Source organism: Microcaecilia unicolor, chromosome 6 (assembly GCF_901765095.1).
Source record: "Microcaecilia unicolor chromosome 6, aMicUni1.1, whole genome shotgun sequence".
NCBI classification, from domain to species: domain Eukaryota; kingdom Metazoa; phylum Chordata; class Amphibia; order Gymnophiona; family Siphonopidae; genus Microcaecilia; species Microcaecilia unicolor.
Genome location: NC_044036.1, coordinates 158,871,251 through 158,899,031, shown reverse-complemented (window position 1 = coordinate 158,899,031; position 27,781 = coordinate 158,871,251). Strand labels below are relative to the sequence as shown.

At 43.3% G+C, this 27,781-nt stretch overlaps 1 protein-coding gene across 1 annotated transcript in view; it reads right to left on the bottom strand.

The window, feature by feature from the left end:
- ERC2 (ELKS/RAB6-interacting/CAST family member 2) overlaps window positions 1-27,781 on the bottom strand; it is a 692,745-nt gene that overhangs the window by 494,448 nt on the left and 170,516 nt on the right. Inside the window, 1 exon segment of the mRNA XM_030206769.1 lies at window positions 16,024-16,191. Coding sequence (XP_030062629.1) covers window positions 16,024-16,191 — 168 coding nt within the window.

Sequence of the window (27,781 nt, the reverse complement as noted above, 5' to 3'; positions counted from 1 at the left end):
GGGCCAGAGCCAGAGGGAGGGGGCACATTTTAGCCCCCCCCCCCGGCGCCACCGATCCCCCCCCGCCATTTCCGGACCCCCCCTCGCCACCAATGACACCCTCCCCCGCTGCTGTCACTTACCTTTGCTGGCGGGGGACCCCAACCCCCCGCCAGCCGAGGTCCTCTCTTCCATGCAGGCTGCGCCGCTGCAAGTTTCAACGCTTCCTGTTCTTCTGAGTCTGACGTCCTGCACGTACAACGCGCAGGACGTCAGACTGAATTCCAAATTCTGAGTCTGACGTTCTGCACGTTGTACGTGCAGGACGTCAGACTCAGAAGAACAGGAAGCGTTGAAACTTGCATCCTGCACGGAAGAGAGGACTTCGGCTGGCGGGGGCTTGGGGTCCCCCGCCAGCAAAGATCGGCGACGGGTTGGTGGCGGGCGGGCGGGCGGGAGGGAGGGAGGGGAAGGTGGAGAGGGTCTGTGGTAGGGGGGTCCAGGGCGAAATCTGCGGGGGCCCAGGCCCCTGTGGCCCCACGCAGATACGCCCCTGCGTGAAACACATGAAGAGGAATCTAGCAAAGCTTGAGCAATGGTCTAGAATATGGATGGTCAACCACAGTCCCTAATGGCACAACCCAGTCAGGTTTTCATGATTTCCACAATGAATATGCATGAGATCTATTTGCATACAATGGAAGTAGTACATGCAAATCAATCTCATGCATATTTATTGTGGAAATCTTGAAAACCTAACTGGACTAGTGGCTCTCAAGGACTTTGGTTCCCCACCCCTGATCTAGAATTCAGCAGCTAATATTTAATGTTAAAAAGTGAAGGGTCATGCATTTGGGCTGCAAAAACCCTTACTTTACTAAGCTGCAGTAAAAAGTGGCCTGCAGTGGTGTGGATGCATGTTTTTGGTGCACGCCGGGCCATGTTTTATCATGTCTGGGGAAAGAGCATTATTTTAATGAGCCGGGAAATGGGCACGCGCTAAAATTAAACTAGTGTGCGCCTATTTATATCCTGAGCGATTGCCGCCACCCACTGATCTAGCAGCAAGGGCTCATGCGCTACAAGCGTGGTAACCATTGCCGATTACCGCCAGAAATACTGCGTGCAGTAGTAAATAAAAAAAATAATTTCTACTGCCAGAATCAGCCTGTGCCAAATCCAAAATTACTGCCTGAGGAAGCACTAGCCTTGAAGTAGTTTCATTTTGGTGCGCACTGCACGCGCAAAGGCCCTACCACGGCTTAGTGAAAGGGTCCTCTAGTGAGCAGTTCTGAAGATGCCATTCTGTGTTGGATTTGATGATCTTAACTTGGCCAAAGAGGTAGCTAAGGCATCTGGGGGCCCTTTTACTAAGCCGCATAGGTGCCTATGCGCGCCCAACACGCATCAATTTGGAATTACCGTCCGGCTACCGCATGGCCCGGGTGGTAATTTCATTTTCACACGCGTCCACTACACACGCCGGAACATATTTTTATTTTCTAGCGCTTTGACCATTACTGCCCGGTTAATGCATGAGACCTTACCACTAAGTGAATGGGTGGCGGTAAGGTCTCAGACCCAAAATGGATGCGCATCAATTTTCATTTTGCCACACATCCATTCCTCCCCCCCCCCCCCCCCAAAAGGCATTTTTTTCAGGTGCGCTGAAAAATGGATCTGCACGCATCTAAAAGGCACACCTACACTAGCGCAGGCCACGTTTCAGCGCACTTTAGTAAAAGAACCCCCAAGAAAAGTCAGAAGTATACTTGGATATACTAGGAAGGAATGACCTGCAGGTAAAAAAAAGAGCTGAAAGTTCTTCTGTTTAAGTCACTAATAAGAGAAGGACAACAAAAATGATAAAGGGGATGGGACGACTTCCCTATGAGGAAAGGCTAAAGTGGCTAGGGCTCTTCAGCTTGGAGAAAAGACGGCTGAGGGGAGATATGATAGAAGTCTATAAAATAATGAGTGGAGTGGAAAATGTAGACGTGAAGCATCGGTTTACTCTTTCCAAAAATACTAGGACAAGGGGGGCATTCAATGAAGCTACAATGTGTAATTAAACTCTGGAATTCGTTGCCAGAGAATGTGGTAAAGGCGGTTAGCTCAGCAGGGTTTAAAAAAGGTTTGGACAGCTTCCTAAAGGCAAAGTCCATAGACCATTATTAAAATTGACTAGGGGAATATCCACTGGCAGATGAAGTTCAACGTTGACAAGTGCAAAGTGATGCACGTGGGAAGGAGGAACCCGAATTACGGCTATGTTATGCAAGGTTCCACTTTAGGAGTTATGGACCGAGAAAGGGATCTGGGAGTCATCGTTGATAGAACATTGAAATCTTCCGCTCAATGTGCTGTGGCGGCTAAGAAGGCGAACAGAATGTTGAGTATTATTAGAAAAGGGATGGAAAACAAGAATGAGGATGTTATAATGCCGATATATCGCTCCATGGTGCGACCGCACCTGGAGTATTGTGTTCAGTTCTGGTCGCCTCATCTCAAAAAAGATATAAAGGAATTGGAGAAGGTGCAGAGAAGGGCGACGAAAATGATAAAAGGGATGGGACGACAACCTTATGAGGAGAGGTTAAGACAGCTAGGTCTCTTTAGCCTGGAGAAAAGGCGACTGAGGGGTGATATGATAGAGGTCTACAAAATAATGAGTGGGGTAGAGCGGACAGATGTGAAGCGTTTGTTTACGCTTTCTAACAATAATAGAACTAGGGGACACAAGATGAAATTAGAATGTGGTAGGTTTAAAACAAATTGGAGAAAGTTTTTCTTTACTCGGTGTGTGGTTAGACTCTGGAACTCATTGCCGGAGAAGGCAGTGACGGCAGCTGGCCTTGCTGAGTTTAAAGGGGGTCTGGGCAGATTCCTGAAGGAAAAGTCCATTAATCGTTATTAAATTTTGGGTTTTTGCCAGGTTCTTGGGGCCTGGATTGGCCGCTGTCGGAGACAGAGTGCTGGGCTTGATGGACCTTTGGTCTTTTCCCAGCGTGGCAGTGCTTATGTACTTATGTACACTGCTTATTTCTGGGATAAGCAGCATAAAATGTTTTGTACTTTTTGGAATCTTGTCAGGTATTTGTGACCTGGATTGGCCACTGCTGGAAACAAGATGCTGGGTTTGATGGACCTTTGGTCTGTCCCAGTATGGCAGTACTTATGTACTTATCTCATTTGGAATACTGTATGCAATTTTTCTCTGTTGCTACCCCAAGAACTCCACAGTTTCTGTGAAAAGAGATGTTCAAAATCATACTAACAATGTAGCCCAAAATCTGGCACTTATCTCAAGTAGATGACTAACCTAACATAATTCATGGAGACAACGTGATTCATAGCCATATGGACACATGAGATTTCCTATCCCACTGACTGATAAGTGACAACCCAGCAGTACTGCAATGAAATCTAGTAAACAATGCTATGCAAAACAGTTGGAGATAATAAATCTGAAATCACAGTTGATCTTTCTTAGCATCCCATGTTACCGACACTGGATTATTTAACTAAGCTTTATTTTTCTTATAGACTCAGAATGGAAGAAAAGCCTTAGAGAATCAGACCTTAAATACCTCTCATAAATAAAAAAAAATGTGATGAGGATCTGAACCAAATCAAATGCCAACCGTAGTAATATGCATATATATACGCAGAGAGACAACTATATTAATCTACCCTCCCTGACTGGCTAAAACTTCTGTTTCTACGCCCCAAATTCTTCAGACTTCCTCCTAAGTGTTCTGGACATTGTAGAAACAATCTCAATAGCAGATTTATTAGCTTGAAAAAGGTGAAAGTCAAGAAAGAATGGGCCTACAGGGAAGATATAAATTCCAATAAGAAATCTGAAAGACAAGCATGATCTCAGACACAAAAAGCCTTAAAATGGAATGCTGGCACGATGCTGCTAGAAGCAAGTGTGAGAAAGTGAACTAAGCTACTTCAGTGGAAGCTTAGTAGGGTTGACTTTTTGGCATGTGTTTCACTTCAGTTTTAATGGGGGTCATGATTCTAGAATGGTCAGACTTGCTCTGAAACCAAGCAGAGCAGGAAGATGTGCAGTTCAAGAATCAAACGAGCAATTCCAAACAATCCAATTCTAACAATTCCAAATCAACAAGACACAATCTACAGAACTCAGCCTTGCTGCTGAGTCTGGTGAGTGAGCTCCATGATGCTTTTTCTTAAGAACTGAACATTTTGATCTCTATGCAAATACTAAGAGTACTGAATTGAACCTGCTTGTGACCATCTGGATACAATGACCCCAAACCATTTTGGTCACTTTCTTTTCAGAACCACTCCAAGTATTTTCATATATTTAGTAATTTACAGCCACAAAAACTGTACACCAAATGAGACCTCACCAATGACTTGTACAAGGGAATTATCATCTCCTCCTTTCTGTTGGCTATGTGCTTCTCTCTGCAGCCCTAGCATCCTTCTGGCTTTGGCCACTGCCTTGCCACATGGTTTCACCCCTCCAACCCTCTTAACTATCACCCTATTTTCCAACTCCTCTTCCTCTCGAAAGGGTCCTTTTACTAAGGTGCACTGAAAAATGTAGGCACGTGTTCTGGATGTATGCAGATCCATTTTTCAGAGCACCTGGAAAAAATGCCCTTTTTTTGGCCGAAATTGGACGTGCAGCAAAATGAAAATTGGTGCACGTCCATTTTGGAACTGAGACCTTACTGCCACCCATTCACTTAGTGGTAAGGTCTCATGCATTAACTGGGCGATAATCGTCAGCGCACGTACAATGCTGATTACCACTGTTAGCGCTGCACACCAGAAAATAAAATAGATTTTCCAGCGTGCGTAGTAGATGTGCGTAAAAAATGAAATTACCACCTCGGCAAGCGGTAGCCAGCCAGTAGTTCCAAACTGGCGCGCGTTGGGTGCTCATAGGTGCCTACACAGCTTAGTAAAAGGGCCCCTAAGCTTACTGAGAAGATAGTAGCTCATAACAAAACTATGTAAGCCACATTGAGCCTGCAAATAGGTGGGATAATGTGGGATACAAATGCAATAAATAATAATAATAATAATAGCTAATCAACTAATCTCTTTTCTTTTGCAGATTAATGCTCTTAATCCAAGATAGATTGGCTTCTCTGTGTTACAAGGGTGCTGTTTTTGGCCCAGTCATTTGTCCAAAGACGGATTCATTTGTCCCATACTTGGAAATTTTTCAAGTTTAGTCACCCTGAAATTGGTGTTGATTAGCAGAAGAGGGAGTGTTTGCAAATTCATTATCCTCCAACCTGACTCAGCATGACAGAGGCAGAGACTTGAATATTCTGCTGACATCGTCAGTATAACAGATGGAGTTGCCAGGAACATTCTAATATACTAATGTCAATACCACTCAACAAAGAGACCAAAACAAAACGGGGGGGGGGGGGGAACACCATCACTTACAGATTTAAGTTGCAAAATTATGTCTTATACAGCAGAATGGAAAATGCCACTGGGGCCATGGTCTGATCAATATTTTGCCCAACACAGAATCAGCAAACTAGAGAGCTTGGGGCTGGGGCAAGGGATTGGTTTGCTTGGATCTCCCAATGAAAAAGGTGTTGCAATACCCCAGTATAGCACTACAACATAAGTCTTCTAGAGATAACGTTCCTTTTTTTAGAGTATGTTTATTTATTGAATGGCCTTATTTTGTTGTGCATGGTGCCAAATATATGATCTCTTCAGTGCTGTTATATATATTTTATAAAAGGCTCAGTCCTCACAAAGACTTTTATAAAGTGTTTGCATGCTTTTTCAGTGGGCAGACTTAGATATCTGTTTTCCTTCTAAAACACCAATACAAAGTTATCGTATTGTGTCATGGATTGTTTGCCCCTGTCTATTAGTTAAAGGCAAGCAATCTTTACAGTTGTCCATACATGAGTCATCTAGACTTATTAAGGTAAATTTTGAGTGGGGCAGTCACCGTATAACTATGTAAGAATAAATTATAAGTTATCCATATAAAATTATATAGTAGCAGTGAACATACAAGTGCCACCTCTAAGAACAAAAGAATAGCCATATTGGGCCAATGGTCCATCTAGCCCATTATCCTGCTTCCAACAGTAGCCAATCCAGGTCCCAAGTACCTGGCAGAAACCCAAACAGCAGCATTCCATGCTACCAATTCCAGGGCAAGCAGTGGCTTCCTCCGTGTCTAGCTCAATAACAGACTATGGACTTTTCCTCCAAGAACTTGTCCAAACCTTTTTTAAACCCAGATACACTAACCACTGTTACCATATCCTCCGGCAATGAGTTCCAGAATTTTTTTCTTTGGGTGAAAAAATATTTCCTCCTACTTGTTTTGAAAGTATTTCTACGTAATTTCATTCAGTGACCCCCCCCCCCCTAGTCTTTTTAAAAGAGTAAAAAATCGATTAACTTTTACCTGTCCTACCCCACTCAGGATTTTATACTTGTGACCTGGCTTGGCCACTGTTGGATATAAAGGAGAAAATGAGGTCCACTCCTTCCACAGAAACGCAAGCAAACCAACCACGGGGTGGAAAAAAACAAATCCAAGTGACCAGCCAGAACACAGGAGTAAGAGCTCCAAAACAAAGTTTACTGAGGACCCTACACGGTCCGTGTTTCGGCAAACAAGCCTTCTTCAGGGGGTCTAAAAACACACAAAATTGAAAATATGAACGAAGATAAACATAAAAATGATAATAATAAGCATAAAAATATACATTATAATTAATTATACAATATATATAGAGACATGTTAAAATATATGGCCACTGTTGGAAACAGGATACTGGGCTAGATAGACCATTGGTCTCACCCAGTATGGTTACTCTTATATTCTTATGGTGTAAGTGCCAGAACCCAACTCCTGGCATTTCGGCATGGAAATGGGACTATTCTATAACCCTGGAAGCAATTTTTTTAGAATGGCCCTGCCCCTCCTCTGGCCAGGCTTCATTTTGAATTGCACACTACAATATTTAGAACAGCGTGCAGGCAGATGCATGTGCGAATTACAATTATTGCCAATTCACTGCAACAATTGATTGTTATCATTCATTAATTAATCTCAGCACCATATATAGAATCGGGGGGTTAGCGAACTGCATCTTAGTGCCTATCTTTTGGTGTTCTTTGTACAATTCACCCCCTGTGACCTTGGAAAAGTCACTTTACTCTTCATTGCATCAGGTAAAAGCTTAGCTTGTAAACCTTCTACGGCATGGAAATATCTGTTTTATAACTCATGTTGAGCTTGGACTCAAAAGGTGATTAACTAAATCTAAATCCACATTCACAAGGGCTATCCTGACTGCCAAACCGATCTGTGGCCCTCATGGACTGAGGTTTGACATCCCCGGTCTACATGACAGACGGTAACATAAAAAAAAAAAATAAGTAATAGCAGATGATTAATATTAACAGGTAAATTGAAAGCGAGATTACAGAAGTGAGTTTTCAGTTTACACTTGAAAGGGTGATCTTTATTATATAATTAAAGACAGGCAGGAATTCATACAGCTACCTTATTAGTTCCATATTGGCCTTCTAACGATATCAAAAGATTCTTGACTTTGTCTGATAATTTATAATTTCATCAGTACCCTTAATTGAATGCACAGTCATATTTTGGACACTTGCCTACAGTTAATCTCACATAGCTATGGCTGTAATGGGTACTATCCTCATTATAAAGCTTGATGAAAACAGTAAGGTATTATCCTAACTTTCAAAGGGAACCAACCTGTATTTCCTTTAATGTGATTAATTGCATCTGGAATCTGCAAGTTGACTAAGAGTGCAAAAATCACACAATGTATTGCAGATGGGGCAAGAGGCTATTGTACATTGAAACCATATTCTGAAAACCAAATCGTACAGGAACTATAGGAGAAAAAAATCAGAGTTAATAAATTAAGTTTGCCATTTTTTCTTTAACCAGGTCTTCTAAAACTTTATAAAATTGGAAATACTTTTTTCTAGAGAGGGTGGTAGATGCCTGGAATGCTATCCATGGGAAATGGTGAGCATGAAAATGGTAATGGAATTCAAAAAGGCATGGGATAAACACAGAATATTTCTATATGGCAGGAGAATGGAATAAAAGTATAAAATATTTCCACACAAAGCAGAACAAATGACTTGAACAAATAATAAATAAACAATGAAAGAAAGTATAGGGGCAGGCCATCTTTTTGGGCAGACTGAATGGCCAATGTTGCTCATTATCTGCCATTATTTATTATTTTACTACGAAATGGGCTCAGAATCATTATAGAGTTAGGAACATTCCCAACAGAAAGATACTCGTCAATTTGAGGAAACAAAAAATATTATTTCAGTTTCTATGGTAAGTTAACTCGAGTCATCAGGCTGCACACCTTGTGTAAATGTTCTTTAACAGCTCTTTAGGATGATCGCTGCACAAAACAGTGAAATGAATGACTGGTCTCATTTTACCATGCAAGATCTGCATTACCGCTTCAAGATAAGTCAGTAGCAAAGCTGACAAGTCACCGCATTATAGGAAGAAGAATTGAGGTCAGTCCTGGATTTCTGACAGCTCTACCATGATACATTATGGGACCTGCAGTATTGATTTCAATAACTAAAGTGGCTACAATTATCACATTGCTTTTGGAATGTAAGTTCAAACCAGGACTGGCCAAAAAAAAAAGTCTCCCTCCTGGATATGGGCAACTTGCTGAAGTCATCTTATGGCATATTGAATATCTGGAATCGGACAGGAAAATCATACTACAGTCGCTTTTATGTTGGCATCAATGTAGAAAAAGGGCATTTTGCTAAAAATGCTCTGAAGACTAAAACAGACTTAAAAATATAACAAATGTCATAGTGGGTCAGATCAACTGAGCATAGAAATGCAGTCTCTGACATTATGAACTCAAAGTATTTTTAGCTGACCAGCTTACCAAAGATATCACATTCAACTTCAATGGCAAGCTATATTTTAAATTATTCCAACTGAATATTTCAACTAAGCATTCAAATAAAAATGTGGAGGAAAAGACTTCAGTTTTTTTCAGTGCCTTGTCTGTCGCATAACAGTACTAATGGTTACTGAATAACCGTCATCATAAGTCTAAAAAACCTCCACCTTCCTTTATTTGATTAATTTCATTTGATCTATCAAAGTGTCGGCTTTAAAGCTCATAACAAACAGTAGTGATGACTCAGCTTTTTCGTCAGCAAGGCTCTATGGAACCTTTCCATTTCACTGTGTCGCTTTTTCAGGAGACGCTGAACATTAAAACAGCACTAAGAATTCACCATCTTACATGCTTATGCCACTGCCTGTATGATCACTGGGCAGTAGTATAAGCATGTAAGATGGTGAATTCTTAGCGCTGTTTTAATGTTCGGCAGCTCCTGAAGAAGCGACACAGTGAAATGGAGAGGCTCCATAAAGCCTTGCAAATGAAAAAGATAAGGGCCCTGTTTACTAAACCACGCTAGTGTTTTTAGCGTGCGCTAAATGCTAGAGTTATCCATATGTTGCTATGGGGAACTTAGCATTTAGCATGCTCTAAAAACGCTAACGCACCTTAGCACTGCTTAGTAAATAGGGCCCTAAGTCACCAATGCAGTTTGTTATGAGCTTTAAAGCTGACACTCTGATAGACTGAATTAAATTAAATAGATGGGACAAGTAAAAGTAAAAATAAATTAAAGTAGACGTTCTTCAGACTCATGATGGTGGTTATTCAGTAGCCATTAGTACTGTAATGTGACAGACAAGGAACTGAAAAAAAACTGAAGTCTTTTCCTCCATGTTTTCATTTTCATTTGAATACTTAGTTGAAATATTCACTTGGAATAATTTAAAATATAGCTTCCATTCAGGTTGTCTCTGATATTACGTAATCTAGGTTATTTGCAAAACTCCAACAGCTCCGAGGTAGTATTTCTCATATTTAAAGAAGTCTTTATTAAATAAATAGAGACAATACAAAGCAACAAATTCAACTTCAAAAAACAGGCAAGAAGAAACAGCTTAAAAGTATGATAAACCTCTAAATATCAGTAAATTGTACACTAAATTATAACTTCTATTTTTTTTATAACAATATTCTTAAAAGGAAACCACAAAACTGATGAACATACTAAAGGGAAGGGAGGAAAGAGAAAAAATAAAAAATAAAATAAAAATAAATAAATATTTTTTAAAAAGGTAGTGTTTCTATACCAATTACACACATAAATGTTTAGAGTAATGGCACATGTGTATAAATGCCAAAAATTCACCTAAGCATTATTCTGTATACATGCACATATCTTACATAGTACGCATTTAACAGGTAGGCATGTGCATAGATGAAATCAGGGCAGCGCTCACACTTACTTGTGTACAATGACACTTTGGTGCAGACACTCTATGGCTAGCGTAAAGCTCACATCCAACTGCATACACATGTATATACACAATTACACTAGTATTCTATAAAGGAAAGTAGATGATTATTTCCTTTATAGCACAGGTGTCACATAGCACAGGTGTCACCCTCCTGGAAGTACCCAACCCCACACCTACCTAGCTAATAAGTTTTTAATGGACCTATCCTCTAGAACAGGGGTTCTCAACCCAGTCATCGGGACACACCTAGCCAGTCAGGTTTTCGGAAAACTCACAATGAAAATGCAGGAGATAGATTTTGTATACAACGGAGGCAGTGCTTGCAAATGTATCTCATAAATATTCATTGTGGGTATCCTGAAAATCTGACTGGCTATGTGTGTCCTGATGGCTGGGTTGAGAACCCCTGCTCTAGAAGCTTGTCCAAACTTTGGAGCCCTTCTATCAAAATGCATTACTTTCTAGGCTTCAAATAGGGAAAAGAGTGGGAGAGGACCAACCCAACACCAACTCAATGGTCAAAAAATAGATTTATTGACAAGTTCTTAAAATGCAAATGCTTAAAAGTGAACGGACTCAACGCAGATCTGTGTTTCGACACAAAAGCGCCTGCCTCAGGAGTTGACAAATCTACAAATATAAAACATTCATGTACAAATGGCATGATTAATTACAAATGATATTAAACAGTAAATGACATTTGTGATATAAAATATAGAAGCTTACACCAACTCAGAGAAAACATACAACATACCAATTCAGCAGAGAATAAATGACAAGGTTCACAAATCTATATGAATGAAGTGCTGAATTACACAAGTCACTAAAAAAACATCTATAATATTAAACAATACCCATAAATTAAAGTGATAGTGGCATATACATAAAACCAAATAAACATAAACTAACTCAAAATCTGCTCAGTGTGTAGTATATATAATATGTTAACCACTTTAACTGTAACCACGGAAAGGCAGTACATCAAATCCCATCTCTCTTTCCCTTTCCCCATAAGGTCAAACCCAATATAGCAATTCATAGTGCTCAAAATGGTCTATCCTTCCGGTCTAGTCTGGTGTGCGACTAACTGAAATGAATTTTCAGGTAGTAACTGTTAACGTGATGGTATTCCAACTAGTTTTGCCTTTGAACTTTCACATGGCTGCTTCATGTTTTCAGTGATAACATATGTATTTTGCCAAATAGCTAGAGGAAGCAAACCCTTACTCTTTACGGTAGGTCTGGTGACCAGTAAATAAATTGTATAATTACAATATGCATGTTTCCGGTCATAGCCTCAGTCTATCTTTGCTTTGAGGTAGCTTCCTCAAAAAAGGTGGAACAAATTGTAAGCAACTGATCCTTTTTCTTGGACACATCACAAGTTGTTATACAAGAGCCTCTCAGGAGCTCATAAATCACTAGTCCAAAAGGTCTAAAGTTCCAAAAACCATCAAAAATGTTATTATGTCTTATTCCATTTTTTTCATACTCAGGAGTCTCTTGGTTCCTACAAATGGACCCCTTCAGTATGAATGTTCTGACTGAACAACCCAACACCGTGAATTTAAAAATTAGCAAAATATTGAAAGGCTACTATTCATGAAAACTAAGGCCAGACTTATCACCTTTTAGTGATCAAATAAAAGTATCAAAATTCTGCTTTTTGGGGAAGGTTTAATTTAAATGAGCCATGGAGTGTCATTTTCCTTCCCCCTCCCCCAATGTATGGGACAATAAAACCCTGATAAAGTGTGTTAAAAAGAATTTACTAGATATGTCCGTATCTTTCAGTTTCTTAACTGGAAAAAATAGGTCAAAACAGGCATACCTGACATTCATTTTCCATTTATTGGATAATAAATTATATTTAGCCAGTTGATTTTACTATGCTTTAACTAAATAATGCAATGAACTGACGAAATTTTGAAGTACAATAAGCTGCTTTTTGCGCCCGTGGAAAGCTGAATCCATTCTCAGCAGGGTGGGCCTAATGGTTTTATCAGCTAGAAGCTCAGAGTTTTCTTTAGTTTTTTTTTTTTGTAATGAGAAATGAAGAAAGTTAATTATGTCCATCTTTTCCCAGGAAGCAATTTTGGATGCAATTAGGTATAATTGTTCATGTGAAATAGCTTTGTGGCAAGGGGAAAGAATTCATTTAAGTAAAATTTTTGTTGGATCAAATGGAAACAGAGCCCCTTATATACATGACTGGCTCTCATGCAGTGACACATTGCAGCACAGTCAGTGTCCATTAGTCCCCTGTGGTTCTGTTTCTGCAGAAAGGGTTGTGAAATTCAGCCCTTCCAGTGGAATTCCTTTTCTCTGTGGTAAAACGGGCCCTGGCGCAAAGGAAAAATGGCCCTCGCCGCCAGCACAAGGTCCTTCTTCCCGCAGCTTGGGGGAAGGGCCCCTTAATGTTATTGGATTTAACTCATGCCTTTCTCAGAAGTTCAAGGAGAGTTACATTCAGGTCAAAGTACATCATTTGGAAGAAAGCTAAAGAGACGAGAAGAAAAAAAATTGTATAAAGAAGAAATTTGTCCCCCCCTGCCCCTCCCTCTTGGCGGTCCTGAAAGTAGGTACATTCCCCAGTCTTATTCACTATTCTATACACCACACCTAACTTTAGGCGCATCATACAGAATAGCACTAGGCACTTAAATCGGACATGTCTAGATTTTAGAAACCATTTACAGAATCTGGCCCTAACTGCATGACAGCTGAATTAATGTTTGATCACTTACAGCTAGATTCTATACATGGCGCAAAAAAAATATCGTCACTGAAAAAAGCACTATTCTGTAAACCGTGCTCAGTTAGTTGCGGTTTATAGAATAGCGCTTACTCCCTGGGGTTGTGCGTAAATTTAGGCGCCTACTCTATAAATGCATGCCTTTTAGAAGTTTTATCAGAAACCCTCTTTAAACACAAAAAACACTTTAGAACATTACTGTCAAGGCCAATCCTTAGAAATAGGGATAAAGAGTGAGCGCTTATCCCATGCATCAATTAAATATAGATGCAGAATTAGTAGTTCATATAAACAACTACAGTACATTTCTGAAACTGTGCCTCTGTCTCTCTCACACACACACACACCTATATTACAGTGCCCCTAAAACCTAACTAAATGTTTTACAGTACTTCCTTCTCAAAGCTGAGCTCTCTTATGAAAAAGGCCACATTCTGAAACTTATGCTTCAGCATAAATTAATTTCTGAATCAGCACTGCTTATGTCAAAAGGAAACTAATAAACATAGAAACCAGACAAAAAGGAGGGGGAAAGCCAAAACTATTGAGAAGGTTTGCTAAAAGAGTCCACAGTCTGTACTAAAAGCCCTGTGCAAGGAGACCTAAGGATCGAAGTCGGGCATGTCAAACATGGGGCCCACGTCATAATGCACATTCTAAATTTAACATCTGGTTAATTACATAATTTAAATTAGGCTTGATGAAAATTTTAGTGTGGTCCATCAGTTCCTAAGTAACGGCGAGAATAGGGGGGATGAATGCAAGGCTGACATAGCAGCCCATCATTAGTCTTGAGTTTGACATACTTGATCTAAGCATAAAGATAGAAGGGCAATATGATGGTGGCATTTGAACACATCAAAGGTATAAATAAGCAGAACATTTTTAAAAGAAAAGCAATTCTAGAACGTGTGATCATGAAATTAGTCAAAAGGATAAACTCAAGAGTAACTTATGGAAATATCTGATCACAGAACGGCTGGTTGATGCATGGAGGTGGTAGAAGCTAAGGCAATCAAAGTATTCTAGAAAACATGGCATTCTCAGTTACAAGATGAAGTGAAGTGAAAGTCAGATCAACTGTAGTGTATGGCACTCTAAAAGGAAGTAAACTAGAAAGAGTATATGTGCCTTAGAGTCATTATTTTTTTAATGTCTATTCTGCTTCCTGTTGAGGGTCTAAGGCGGACAAAGCCTTCTGAGACCCTAGGCTCGCAAACCTGAAATAAATGGGATCTACAAAAATATAATTAATCAAATCAAGCAAGATTTATTCAGTGGTTTCAAAGGTTACAGGAAATGAAGAAGGAATTAATAAAGGCTCAAGAAGCAAATATGTGAAGGTTCTTGAGGAAGCATTGTACAAATCTAGGAATCCAGACACGCAATGCTCAAATTCTAGCACTACGCACTTATTTATATACTAAAATTTTTACTTGATTTCCTCATACACGTTTCCCATACGTGCTTCCTTTGCTAGCCGTCTCCTCAAAACCTGTTCAAACTGGCTCTGTAAAAATGCCTTTTCAGCAGCACTTGCTTTTTCAGCCTAAAGGTTGTGACTTTTGTGTCACAGGAAACATAATCCACAGCCTAGTCCTGCACCTGGGCCTGTGACTCGCCTCTATTTCTTGAGCTTGCTCTACATTCCTTGCACATGCTAAACCAATCTACAACAAGCAAAAAATAACACAAAAACACAAGATAAACTTTACGCATATACCTCCAAGCAAAAAATATCATCAGTCATCATGGTTTAGAACATGCCAAAGCTCCAGATCCCACCCACCAACATCCATCCAATACACCCCAATAGACCCCATAATCATACCAGATTTCCTTGGTTATATCCTATGTTTCTAGTAGGAGGAAACTGGCAAAATCTTGTCTCTGTGAATGGGAGAATGAGCTCTATGTAGAACATTTTCACTGCTGAGACCTGAGGTGCGCCTGAATTGATCTCATCAATGTGAGACTCGCCAGTATAAAATCTGCAGTACAGCTGGTGCACATTGAGGAGGCCAGTAAATCTAGCCTGTGTGAAAGGGAGATGAGAATGGAACAACTTCACTGTTGAGATCCAAGACACACTTGAGTTGATGTCATCAATGTGACTATTGCTGGCATCCGCATTATTGCTGGCTCCTCCCCAGCTCCACTCCCATAATGCCCCTCACCTATTTGGTACCAAGATGGCAGATTAGTGGCACTGCCCAGTTATGTGCAGTTGAATATCTGCAACAGACCCCCTGAGTGCAAATGAAGTGGGCTGAAGCCTCTCCTGCCCAATTAAATCACTTTGATTATTGACCCCATTATAAATGATTAAATGTTCTGTTGCTGCTGTGATGCCTTGTGACCTCCCACGCCCACCTCCTCCCCCCCCCCAAAAAAAGTACAATAAATACAGCTACAGAAATTTTATTTTAGAATATTTAATTAAAATCTACCAAGATTCTAGGCATGTACGAACAGATGGAGAGCAAATACATAGAAAGCCAAATATCAATAATATAGCATATTATAATGCACTTCACCTTTCCAAAAAAAATAAATAAATAACACCAATGCAAACTTTTTTTTAAGTTTAATGCACTTGAAAATTCTTTTCCAAACCAGATTTAAACTGCACGTGAACTGTAGCTTAGCCATCCAGGAATGCATTTAAAATGACGTTATACTCACTTTTTAAAGTCTGACGGATACAGTTAAAAATGTGCATTCTACTCTTTTAACAAGCTGATTTTGATCATTTTATTTTACTTTTATATTCGTGTTTACATGCCGGCAATGAAATAACTGATTATTTAACTTGTCAAGTTACAGGAAGAAACAAACTCTGCAGTAAACGTGAACAATGATTAAAGAACAAATAGAACTCATGAAGTCCCCTTACCTCTGTCTGAAGTATGGCAGCTCTCTGTTCCTTGGCAGTGAGCGACTCTTTAAGCACTTCAATGTGTTGCTTGCAATCTGAATTTTGATTTCCAAGAGTTTCAAGCTTGGTTTGTAAGGCAAGAAGTTCTGACTCTTTCTTCGACAGTTCCTGTTTCAGCTGGTCAATCTGTATTAATAACAATAATAATAATAATAATAATGAATGTTTGTTCTGCTCATGTCAATCAGCTTGTTAGCTCTGCCCATCTGAATTACCTTCATTAATTTAAGGGCCCTCTTAACTAAGCAGCGTTATAGGCATGTTAACATTTTTAACACGCGTTAACCATGTATGTGCCTACAGTATCCCTATAGGCGTCTATATGGTTAACGTGCACGCTAAGTGTATGCGCACTAAAAACACTAACGCACATTAGTAAACAGGGCCCTAATTTAGGGGCTCTTTTACTAACAGGCATTAAGCAATTACACCTTTATTTATTTATTTATTTATTTATTTAGATTTGGCTACCGCCTTTTTGAAAGAATTCACTCAAGGTGGTGTACAGAAGGAATAAATCAAATATAAGCAATAGACAATTACAGCAGTAAAAATATTCAAACAACAATACAAAGAATGGAATGGAGGGGCATAATCAAAAGGGGCGCCCAAGTTTTCCTGAGGACGTCCTCGCAGGATTTCCAGGTGAAGGGGCGGTGAAACTCGTATTATCGAAATAAGCTGGACGTCCATCTTTCGTTTCGATAATACGGTCGGCGACGTCCAAATCTTGACATTTAGGTCGTCCTTAGAGATGGTCGTCCTTAGACTTGGTCATTTCTGATTTTCGGCAATAATGGAAACTAAGGACGCCCATCTCAGAAACGACCAAATGCAAGCCCTTTGGTCGTGGGAGGAGCCAGCACTGGTCCCCCTGACATGCCAGGACACCAACCAGGCACCCTAGAGGGCACTGCAGTGGGCTTCAGAAAAAGCTCCCAGGTACATATCTCCCTTACCTTGTGTGCTGAGCCCCCCAAAATCCCCTACCCACCACTGTACACCACTACCATAGCCCTTACGGGTGAAGGGGGGCACCTAGATGTGGGTACAGTGGGTTTCTGGTGGGTTTTGAAGGGCTTACATTTACCACCACAAGTGTAACAGGTAGGGGGGGATGGGCCTGGGTCTGCCTGCCTGAAGTGCACTGCACCCACTAAAACTGCTCCAGGGACCTGCATATTGCTGTCATGGAGCTGGGTATGATATTTGAGGCTGGCATAGATGCTGGCAAAAAATATTTAAAAAAAAGTTTTTGAGGGTGGGAGGAGGTTAGTGACCACTGGGGGAGTAAGGGGAGGTCATCCCCAATTCCCTCCGGTGGTCATCTGGTCAGTTCGGGCACCTTTTTGTGCCTTGGTCGTAAGAAAAAAAGGACCAGGTAAAGTCATCCAAGTGTTCATCAGGGACGCCCTTTTTTTTCCATTATGGGTCGAGGACGCCCATGCGTTAGGCACGCCCAAGTCCCGCCTTCTCTACACCTCCAACACGCCCCCGGGAACTTTGGTCATCCCTGCGATGGAAAGCAGTTGGGGACGCCCAAAATCGGCTTTCCATTATACCGTTTTGGGCGACCCTGTGAGAAGGACGCCCATCTTGCGATTTGTGTGGAAAGATGGACGTCCTTCTCTTTCAAAAATAAGCCTGACTGTGTACTACTTACAATGTCGACACAATATGTAATAAAACATTTTAATAGATAGAACAGAGTAAAAGCAAAGATGGAACATACAGATAGGTAAGAGAGTAGGAAGAGTTAGAAAATAAGGAGACTAATTTAAAGAAAGTTGCACATGAGGTCCGAGAGGTGATTAAATATTATCTCAGCTAGGGTAGGAGTGGATAAGCATAATTCTATACATGGTGCTCAAAATTGTACATGAAAATTTGGGCACACACCCAATTGACGTGCACAATGTAATTGACAAACTAGCCAATTAGCATCGATAAATAGGTACTAATAATCAATTATCGGTCCTAACTGGCATTAAATTTAAAATTTATACGCGCATCTTTAGGGCCAGGATCCACACATAAATTTTACACACTGATCAGAAAAGGGGGTGCAGCCATGGGAGGGGCATGGATGGAGTTTGCGCGTAGTGTTACAGAATAAGGGAGATCAGGTCCCAACCGGTGTAAATCCTTGCACCCAAAATCGGGTATTGGATCCCGCTGCCAAATGTTATTCTATAAATGGCACCCAACTCTGACTGCTAGTTATAGAACAGAACTTAGCGCTTATTTTTATCAGTGCCCAAATTGGGCACCATTTATAGAACTGAGTTCTTAACGTATAGTTATCGTGTGGTAACAGGCTACCGCACAAACACATTAAGGAGTTGTGTAGAGGTTTTACCTGTTACCACGTCAGTGGCGTAGCTACGTGGGGCCAGGGGGGCCTGGGCCCCCATAGGTTTGGCCCTGGACCCTCCTGCCGACGACCCTCTCGACCCCTCTCCTGCCGCCAACCCTCCCCCACCGTCGCCGTGGGCTACCTTTGCTGGCAGGGGACCCCAATCCCCCCCCAGCCGAGGAGGTCCTCTGCTTCCTGCGAAGGCTTCATTTTGTTTCTGACATCGTGCACGTTAAACATGAAGGATGTCAGACTCACAGAAACAGAATGAAGCCTTGCAGATCATCAAGGCTTAATTCTGTTTCTGTGAGTCTGATGTCCTGCACGTACAACGTGCAGGACGTCAGAAACAGAACAAAGCCTTCGCGGGAAGCAGAGGACCTCCTCGGCTGGCGGGGCTTGGGGTCCCCCACCAGCAAAGGTAGGCGACGGCGGGGGTGGGTTGGCAGCATAGGCGTAGTTTGACTGTTTCATTTGGGGGGGGGCAAAGAATGGGCGGAGCATATTAGCATATCATTTGCATATATACATATGCAAATGAATATGCTAATGTGGAGGAAGGAATTGAAATTTACAGGCAAAATATCACAGATGCACATTTCAACAACAACAACAACAACAACCATTTCTAAAGTGCTACTAGGGTTACGCAGCGCTGTACAATTCAAACATAGAAGGACAGTCCCTGCTCAAAGAGCTTACAATCTAAAAGAAAAGAACAATCTAAAGACAAGTGAACAATCTAGAGGACGAGTGAACAGTTAATCTGATAGGGTGGATGGATTGGGGTATTTTATATTTCTCAAGCGGTTAGGCACCGAAGGCAGCATTGAAGAGGTGAGTTTTAAGCAGAGATTTGAAGATAGGTAGGGAGGGGGCATGGCGTATGGGTAAAGGAAGATTATTCCAGGCATAAGGTGAGGCAAAGCAGAATGAGCGGAGCCTGGAGTTGGCAGTGGTGGAGAAGGGTACTGAGAGAAGGGCTTTGTCCTGTGAGCGGAGGTTGCGGGCGGGAACATAGGGGGAGATGAGGGTGGAGAGGTAGTGAGGAGCCGCAGACTGAGTGCATTTGTAGGTAAGGAGGAGGAGCTTGAATTGTATGTGATATCTGATCGGAAGCCAATGAAGTGATTTAAGGAGAGGGGTGATATGAGTATATCGGTTTTGGCGGAGTATAAGACGTGCAGCAGCGTTCTGAACGGATTGAAGGGGGGATAGATGGCCGAGTGGGAGGCCGGTGAGAAGTAGGTTGCAGTAATCAAGGCAAGAGGTAATGAGAGCATGGACGAGAGTTCTGGTGGTATGCTCAGAGAGGAAAGGGCGAATTTTGCTGATGTTGAGGCGGAAGAAGCGACAGGTCTTGGCAGTCTGTTGGATATGCGCAGAGAAGGAGAGGGAGGAGTCGAAGATGACTCCGAGGTTTGCGGGCAGATGGGACGGGGAGGATGAGGGTGTTATCAACAGAGATAGAGAGTGGAGGAAGAGGAGAAGTGGGTTTAGGAGGAAAGACGAGGAGCTCGGTCTTGGACATGTTCAGCTTCAGGTGGCGGTTGGACATCCATGCCGCAATGTCGGATAAACAGGCCGATACCTTGGTTTGAGTCTCCGCAGTGATGTCAGGTGTGGAGAGGTATAGCTGGGTGTCATCAGCATAAAGATGATACTGAAAACCATGAGGCGAGATCAGCGAGCCCAGGGAAGAGGTGTAGATTGAGAAGAGAAGGGGTCCAAGGACAGATCCCTGGGGAACTCCAACAGATAGTGGGATGGGAGTGGAGGAAGATCCATGGGAGTGTACCCTGAAGGTGCGGTGGGAGAGATAAGAGGAGAACCAGGAGAGGACAGGGCCTTGGAACCCAAAAGAGGACAGCGTGGCAAGAAGTAAATCATGATTGACAGTGTCAAACGCGGCGGAAAGATCGAGAAGGATGAGGATGGAGTAGTGACCTCTGGATTTGGCCAGGAGCAGGTCATTGCAGACTTTAGAGAGTGCCGTTTCAGTTGAGTGCAGAGGGCGAAAACCGGATTGAAGTGGATCAAGGATGGCGTGAGAGGAGAGAAAATCAAGGCAGCGGCTATGAACGGCACGCTCAAGTATTTTGGAAAGGAAGGGTAAAAGAGAAATGGGGCGGTAGTTGGAGGGGCAGGTAGGGTCAAGTGAAGGTTTTTTGAGGAGAGGTGTGACAACGGCGTGCTTGAAGGTGTCAGGGACAGTTGCAGTGGAGAGAGAGAGGTTGAGGATGCGACAGATGGCGGGGGTGACAGTATGGGAGATGATGTTGAGTAGGTTGGTGGGGATGGGATCAGAGGAACAGGTGGTGCATTTCGAGGAGGAAAGAAGGCGGGAAGTTTCATCCTCGGTGATCTCAGGGAAGGAGGAGAAAGAGACCTGGGTAGGTTGGATGAGGGAGAGGGTTAAAGGGTGAAGAGGAGGTGGTGGCTTGATCGTGAACTCAAGGTTGATCTTTTGCACTTTGTCGCGGAAGTAGTCGGCCAGTGATTGAGGAGAGAGAGAAGGGGGAGTAGGAGCGGGGGGCACTTTTAGGAGGGAGTTAAGGGTGGTGAAGAGACGACGAGGGTTGGAGCTGAGAGAATTTCAAAAAGCTGACACATTTCAATTAATAAATTATGAATAAAATACTTTTATCTACCTTTGTTGTCTGATCATTTAGTTTTTCTATTCGCTTTGGTCCCAGTGTCTTCTGTTTTATGCAGTGTCTTCTTTCCAGTAGGCTTCCCTCTGCTCCCCACCCTCCCAGTCCCATCCATCTCTTGCTCCTTCCCTCTGCTCCCCACCCCTCCCAGTCCCATCCATCTTCTGTTCCTTCCCTCTGCTCACCATCCCTCTGTCCCATCCATCTTCTGTTCCTTCCCTCTGCTGTGCCTGACCTCTCCCAATCCCATCCATCTCCTGGTCCATCCCTCTGCTCCCCACCCCTCCCAGTCCCATCCATCTCTTGCTCCTTCCCTCTGCTCCCCACCCCTTCCAGTCCCATCCATCTTCCCTCTGCTCCCCACCCCTCCCAGTTCCATCCATCTTCCTTCTACTGCCCCCCCCCCCCCCCGCGAGGTCCAAGATCGTGACTCCGTTTACCCCCTCTCTTCCTCCCTCCCTCCCTCCCTCTGGCGCAGGCAACAGTCTTCAGCTTTTTCAGCGTTCCTGGCAGCGGTAGCGATGTACACGCTGCCTTCGGTCTGCCCCGGAAGCCTTCTCTTCAAGTTCCTGTTCTCACCTATGCGTGCCTGCATGTGTTTTTTTTTTTAACTAATGGCGCGGCGGCGCCTCGTCATCGTTTGGGGGGGCATTGCCCCCCTCGCCCCCCCCCCAGTCTACGCCTATGGTTGGCAGCGGGGCGGTCGAGAAGGTCGTAAGCAGGGGTCATCAAAGTTGGCGGCGGCAGGGAGGGGTTGGCAATGGCGGGGGGCTCGATAATGGCTGGGGGGGTTGGCGGCGCCGGGGGGGGCTAAAATGTGCTCCCTCACCTCGGGCTCTGGACCCCCCTCCCGCCGAAGTCTGGCTACGCCCCTGCCACATGTTAGATTGCACATTACTATACGTTTCAGAATTTTTCTCTTAGGGGGGTGGCATGGGCAGAGAGTAGGCATGGTAGAGTTAGCCAGCTAGCATGTTATACTTAACAAGGACTAACTGGCTAACTAGATAAACAGATGGCAGGAAGCGGTCCCCTGTTAAATTCCTGAAGGTACCGTGTGCCAAGAGCGGACTGACAGTGATCTGGACCTCCAAGCAATAAAGATCACTGGGCCCCCCCATCCCATCCCACTCAAATCACTGGTGCTCTTTCAGCTCCTTTCTGTTCACTGCCATCCACCTACAAATCATTATTTAATGCAGGACAGCACAGGTGACCCCCCCACCCCCACCTGGATCAAGAAAAGAACTTCCAATCCAAGAAGTAAGAAGAAGCGGAAGGAGAAGCCAAGTCCGGACTTACTATCCTGAGGCCTGGACCGCTGACGCCAGAACTTTCCTCTGCCACGGCACACCCTTGTGGAAGAAGGAAGTTATGTCAGAAGGGGGGTGGGCCACGGCAGAGAGAAGTTCTGGCATCAGCTTGCCAGGCCTCAAGATAGTAATTGCGGACTCGGCTTCTCCTTTCCCTTCTTCTTACTACTTAGATAGGAAGCTCTTTTCTAGCTGCAGGTGGAGGTGGGGTAGGGGGTTCGTAGACGGGAGCATGGGAGAGTGAGAGAGAGAGGGCATTGTGGTCCCAGTCCAGGACCTGGGGACGGAGGGGAGAGAGGGATGTCGGGCACGTGGAAGGGAAGCACTGGGTGCCCCACTGCCCTGGGCCCTAGGGCACTGCCTGGTTGCACAAATGATTAGTCTGCCCCTGCTGTGCACTAATGGTTACATTAATAGACGACCCCCCCACCCCCACCCCATAAGGTGCAGTGCGTTAAATCTGGGCTTAGCACTCTGTAAAATCCCAGATTTTAGCACAATTTAGTGAAAGGGCCCCTTAGTTTAGTTTATTGGAGAACTTTCTATACCGCCTTTCGACATAAAAATACAATGGCAGAACCCATGAGTCTCAAAACAAAGGAGAAAAGCTGGAAATCCAGGAAAAATCATTTACTTGTTATACAATCCAGTTTTGCTGATAATGAGGTCTTGCTTATGATGCCAGTTTATAAAATGAATGAATTTACAATAATTAATGTTATCATTCTATTAAAACATAACCATATAATGCCTATTTTGTCTTCTAGAATCTTTACACCTTAACAGAATAAAAAAGAAAGAATTTGCTTTGCCATCCTACCCACTCTATTATATTTCAGCACTCATTCTAATCCTTGATCCTTCAAACAAGACTTTACTGGGAAACAGCAAGTTGCTGAAAACAGCAGGCTGCATCTTTCTCAGTTTTAATTTTATAACTTAACATTCTGTATATCAACCGTACATGCACAGAGTAATAATCACCCTTGATTCAGGCTCAGCCTCTGAAACTGTCATCGACACTGAATTTATAGTGGAGGAGTGGCCTAGTGGTTAGAGTGGTGGACTTTGGTCCTGGGGAACTGGGTTTGATTCCCACTCCAGGTACAGGCCGCTCCTTGTGACTCTGGGCAAGTCACTTAACCCTCCATTATCCCAGGTACAAATAAGTACCTGTATATAATATAATATGTAAGCCGCATAGAGCCCGTTATGAGTGGGAAAGCGCAGGGTACAAAATAAAAAAAACCTGACTACTCCAAGACTGCTTGGTTGCATACACTCACTTTGCTTATCAATATTGAACACCCCTTTCCACATTTTGGCACATTATTTGAAGCAAGAGAACTTGTATTCTGATGGATCAAGTTGGCCACCTGGTGATTTCATGGCCTGAGGCATTGCCCAGTTAAGAACATTCACGCTACTTAGCAAGAATGGTTACCCTTAGTCATCTGTTGCATCACCACTCAAGAAAGAGACGGCATTTTCCACACTGATGTTCAGATGCACAGTAAAATATTCTCTTTAAGCCAAAGACGGCCCAGCAATCATCACCCTGCTGCAGTGGCGTAGTCACAGGTGGGCCTGGGTGGGCCAGGGCCCACCCACTTAGGGCACAGGCCCACCCAACAGTAGCACACGTCTAGTGAAAGCTGGTGGGGATCCCAAGCTCTACCAGCTGAAGACTTCCCCATGATGTAATCAAAAATGCTACTCTCCACGATACCGGCACCTGCACATGCTCAGTTTTCAGCTCATGCCTGCTGCAGACTGCCAAGTTGCAAAGAAGCATTTTTCTGCCAGCTGAGATATTTTTTTGGTGGTGGGGGGGGAGGGGGGAGAGCACTTGGTGCCAATCCACTTCATGCCTAGGCCCACCCAAAATCTGTTGTCTGGCTAAGCCCCTGACCTGCTGTAACAAGATGCCCCATTTACCCTATCCGCCCTTTTGCATGTTAGTCCACAAAGACATGAGAAACAGGATGTATCCTTGATCCACTGAGGTAGAAAGAAGCCCTAGACTGGAGATGAACGTCTTTTAAAAGAAATCGTTTGTGTCAAATCTCACCCCCCCCCCCAACTCACTAATTGCCCTTACTGTTTAAAGCCCTCCCCTACTAATCATACACAAGAGCTTAATCTGGCGATCACCATGTAGATCAATACTTCTCAAGCTGTGGGTTGTGACCTCATTCCATGTTTAGGGTCACAACCTAGGCAGACTCTCCATAAAGACATCATTGGCCTGCATCTTCAAGGGATCATGCTATTTCTATAGCTATGTGAATGGGGTCATAACCACAGAAAGATTGATGAGGTAGCCTTCACCCTCCACTGCCACAGATACAGAAGTGGCATACAAACAGTGGTTTCTTGTACTGAGGTCATAGCTGATTGATGAAATCAGGAGCCTTAGTGCCGACACGTACCTCTCTAGGGAAGGAGGCTTCCTGATTGGAGCTGGCAATGAGCTTTTGTTTTACTCTTTTGGGATCTTGTTTTACTCTTTTGGGATCTTGCCAGGTACTTGTGACCTTGAATGGCCACTGTTGGAAACAGGATACTGGGCTTGATGGATGTTTGGTCTGTCCCATTATGGCAACACTTGTATTCTTATGATAAGAACCAGTGTAGAGCTTACTTGGCTACAATCCTAGCTCCTCTAACATAATTAATATTAATACGGTTTTCTGGTAATACTATTCCAGTCAATATTCTACCGGTGGCGGTCTGTGTTTTTTGTTTAACACGGACTGCCGCGGGCAGAATTAGACCCAGATATTTAATTACGGGCCACGTCCAGGAACCAGCCCTGAATATCTGAGGCTAATTCTTTAGGTGCTACCCACTTATGCGGGTCCCGGTCGATATTAAGCCAGGATCCACATAAGATACTTCTGCACATCTCAGATAAATATCGGCTAGAATTCATATTTAAAATTTTAGCCAGGTATCAACTCTCATTTCTGATCCCCCCTCCCAGCCATCCCCCCTCCCAAAGAAAACCTATGTTGGCCCCAGCTCCCCAACCCCCCCAGTCCATGGTGGTCTATGGAAAAATGTACAGGAACAATGTCCACTCGCTCCTGCCTGGCATGGCCTGCTTTTCAAAATGGCTGCCGCGACCTCATGCTATTTCAAGTGCTACCTCAAATGTTTTGTGGCATCTTTAAAATGTTTTTGGAGGGGGAGTGACATGGGCAGAGAGTAGGCATGGAAGCATTATCCAGTTAGCCTGTTAGAATTAGCATGCCCTAATTGGATAACGCTGGATTAACGTGAGTCCTTAGCCCCTCCTAAACAGGCGGAAGTAAGTGCTCCTGTGTTAATTTTTGCAAGTGTAATGTGCTAGTACTCACATTAGCACATGACCTGCAAAAATAAAAAGGTGTTCAAAATATGCCACAATAAATCTGGGCTTAGTACATTCTAATGCAGGACTTTCCTGCAGATTTTAGTGCAATTTAGTATAAGGGTGCCTAAGAGTATTGGGCAGTTCATTTTGTTTTTCTGCAATACAAGCATGAAATAACCTGCCTCAGAATTCAAGACTGTTAACCAATCAGCAAGAAAGTTTGTTGGGGTATCACCCTTGTTTTTAAAATTGCATTGGTTCCCAACTGAAGCACGAGCCCATTTTAAATTATGTACTTTTGTCTCTAAATTAACATATGGCCAGGCCCCCTACAGCATAAGCCATAAGTCATCTTACCAGAATCAAATGATCCCACAGTTTCCTAACCCCAAAGGAGTGAGATTTAAATGCTGTTGATGCTATCTGTTGCCTATCAGTCAGCGAAAATGTGAAATGTTTTATCATCTGAATTAAGGTTAACTACCAACTATTTAGTTTTTCAGAAACTTTTGAAGGAATTGTTATTTCGGAAATTTGTGATTTCTAAATCTTAGAAATTTTTTGTTTGCACGCTGATTTTATATAATTCCTAGTAATTGCTAGTATCTTTTGTTTTTGTAATGCACATTGAGCTGCCAAGGGTATCTTCAGAATACAGTGATACCTCGGTTTTCATCGGTAATCCATCCGAAAACAATCGGCGAAATCCGAAACCAACGAAAACCGAGGCAATAATTTTGAAAAGTTGCCGTTTTTCCTCAAAGACATCCTTGTAGGGGCAGGAAGAGAGTCTTGGTGCATCGAAACAGTAGGGTCTTTTTCAGCTTTATAGAGTAAGCAGGGGCGTATCTGAGGTTCAGCAGTAGGGGGGGCAGGGGCTAGAGTGAGGGGGCACATTATAGCCCCCCCGGCCACCGCCACCGCCGCCCCCCCCCCACGGTCAACCCTCCCCCGCCGTAAACCCTCCCCCGCTGTCGCCGTCACCTACCCCTGCCGAGGTCCGCTTCCTCCTGCCTGCCGGGGATGCAGCTTTTAACAGCACAGCACGAGGAAGAAAACTTAAACAAGACCTCGGCTGGGCTGGCGGGGGTTGGGTCCCCCATCAGCTGAAGTAAAAGGCACCGGCAGGCAGGAGGAAGCAGACCTCGGCAGGGGTAGGTGATGGCGGGGGAGGGTTGACGGCGGTAGGGGGTCCAGGGCGAAATCTGCAGGGGCCCAGGCCCCTGTGGCCCCAAGCAGATATGCCCCTGGTTCAGGGTAATCCCTTCTTCCTCCCCTCTCAGAAAGATTTATGTATAAGGCATGAGTTCCCAAAGGAAAAGCCGGATTAATGTTTTCCCTGTCTTCAGAGCACAAGTACAGTATGCACACCGACAAAATCCGAGGCAACCGACGAAAACCGAGACAAATTTTTTGAAGAAAAAAAACCGATGAAAACCGAAAACGACAATAACCGACATCAACGAAAACAGAGGTTTTACTGTAAAAGAAACAAATTTGGGGCCCTGTTACTAAGCAGCACTTAAAAAGAAGGCCAGCAATTTCCCCAGCGCAGGTCTTTCCCGTGCGCTGAGGCCACTTTTAGGGACCTATTTACTAAGGCGCGCTGGTGTTTTTTGCACATGATAATGCTGCAGACACCCATATGAGTGTCTCTAGCATTAGCATGAGCTAATTTTTAGCGTGTACTAAAACGATAGGACACCTACAGTGTGCTGATAAATTGGCCCCATTTTCCATTTTTTCTATTAATAGCCACATGCTAATATTCCCATTAAAGCGTGGCCATTAACATGAGCCCTTACTACCACCTGTTTTGATGCACCTGCGTTAACCAATTAGTGCAGAACATGTTTACTCTCCATCCCCAAACAGGCCCCCCCCCCCAAGCACTAAAATATAAAAGCTATTTTTTAGCATATGGGAAGCACACGCCGATTCCAAATCTCTCGCGGGATGCTTGAGCACACCCCACAGTAATGCTTTTTAACCTGCAGTAAGCACACATTAGTAAAAAGACCCCATTGTACTGTAT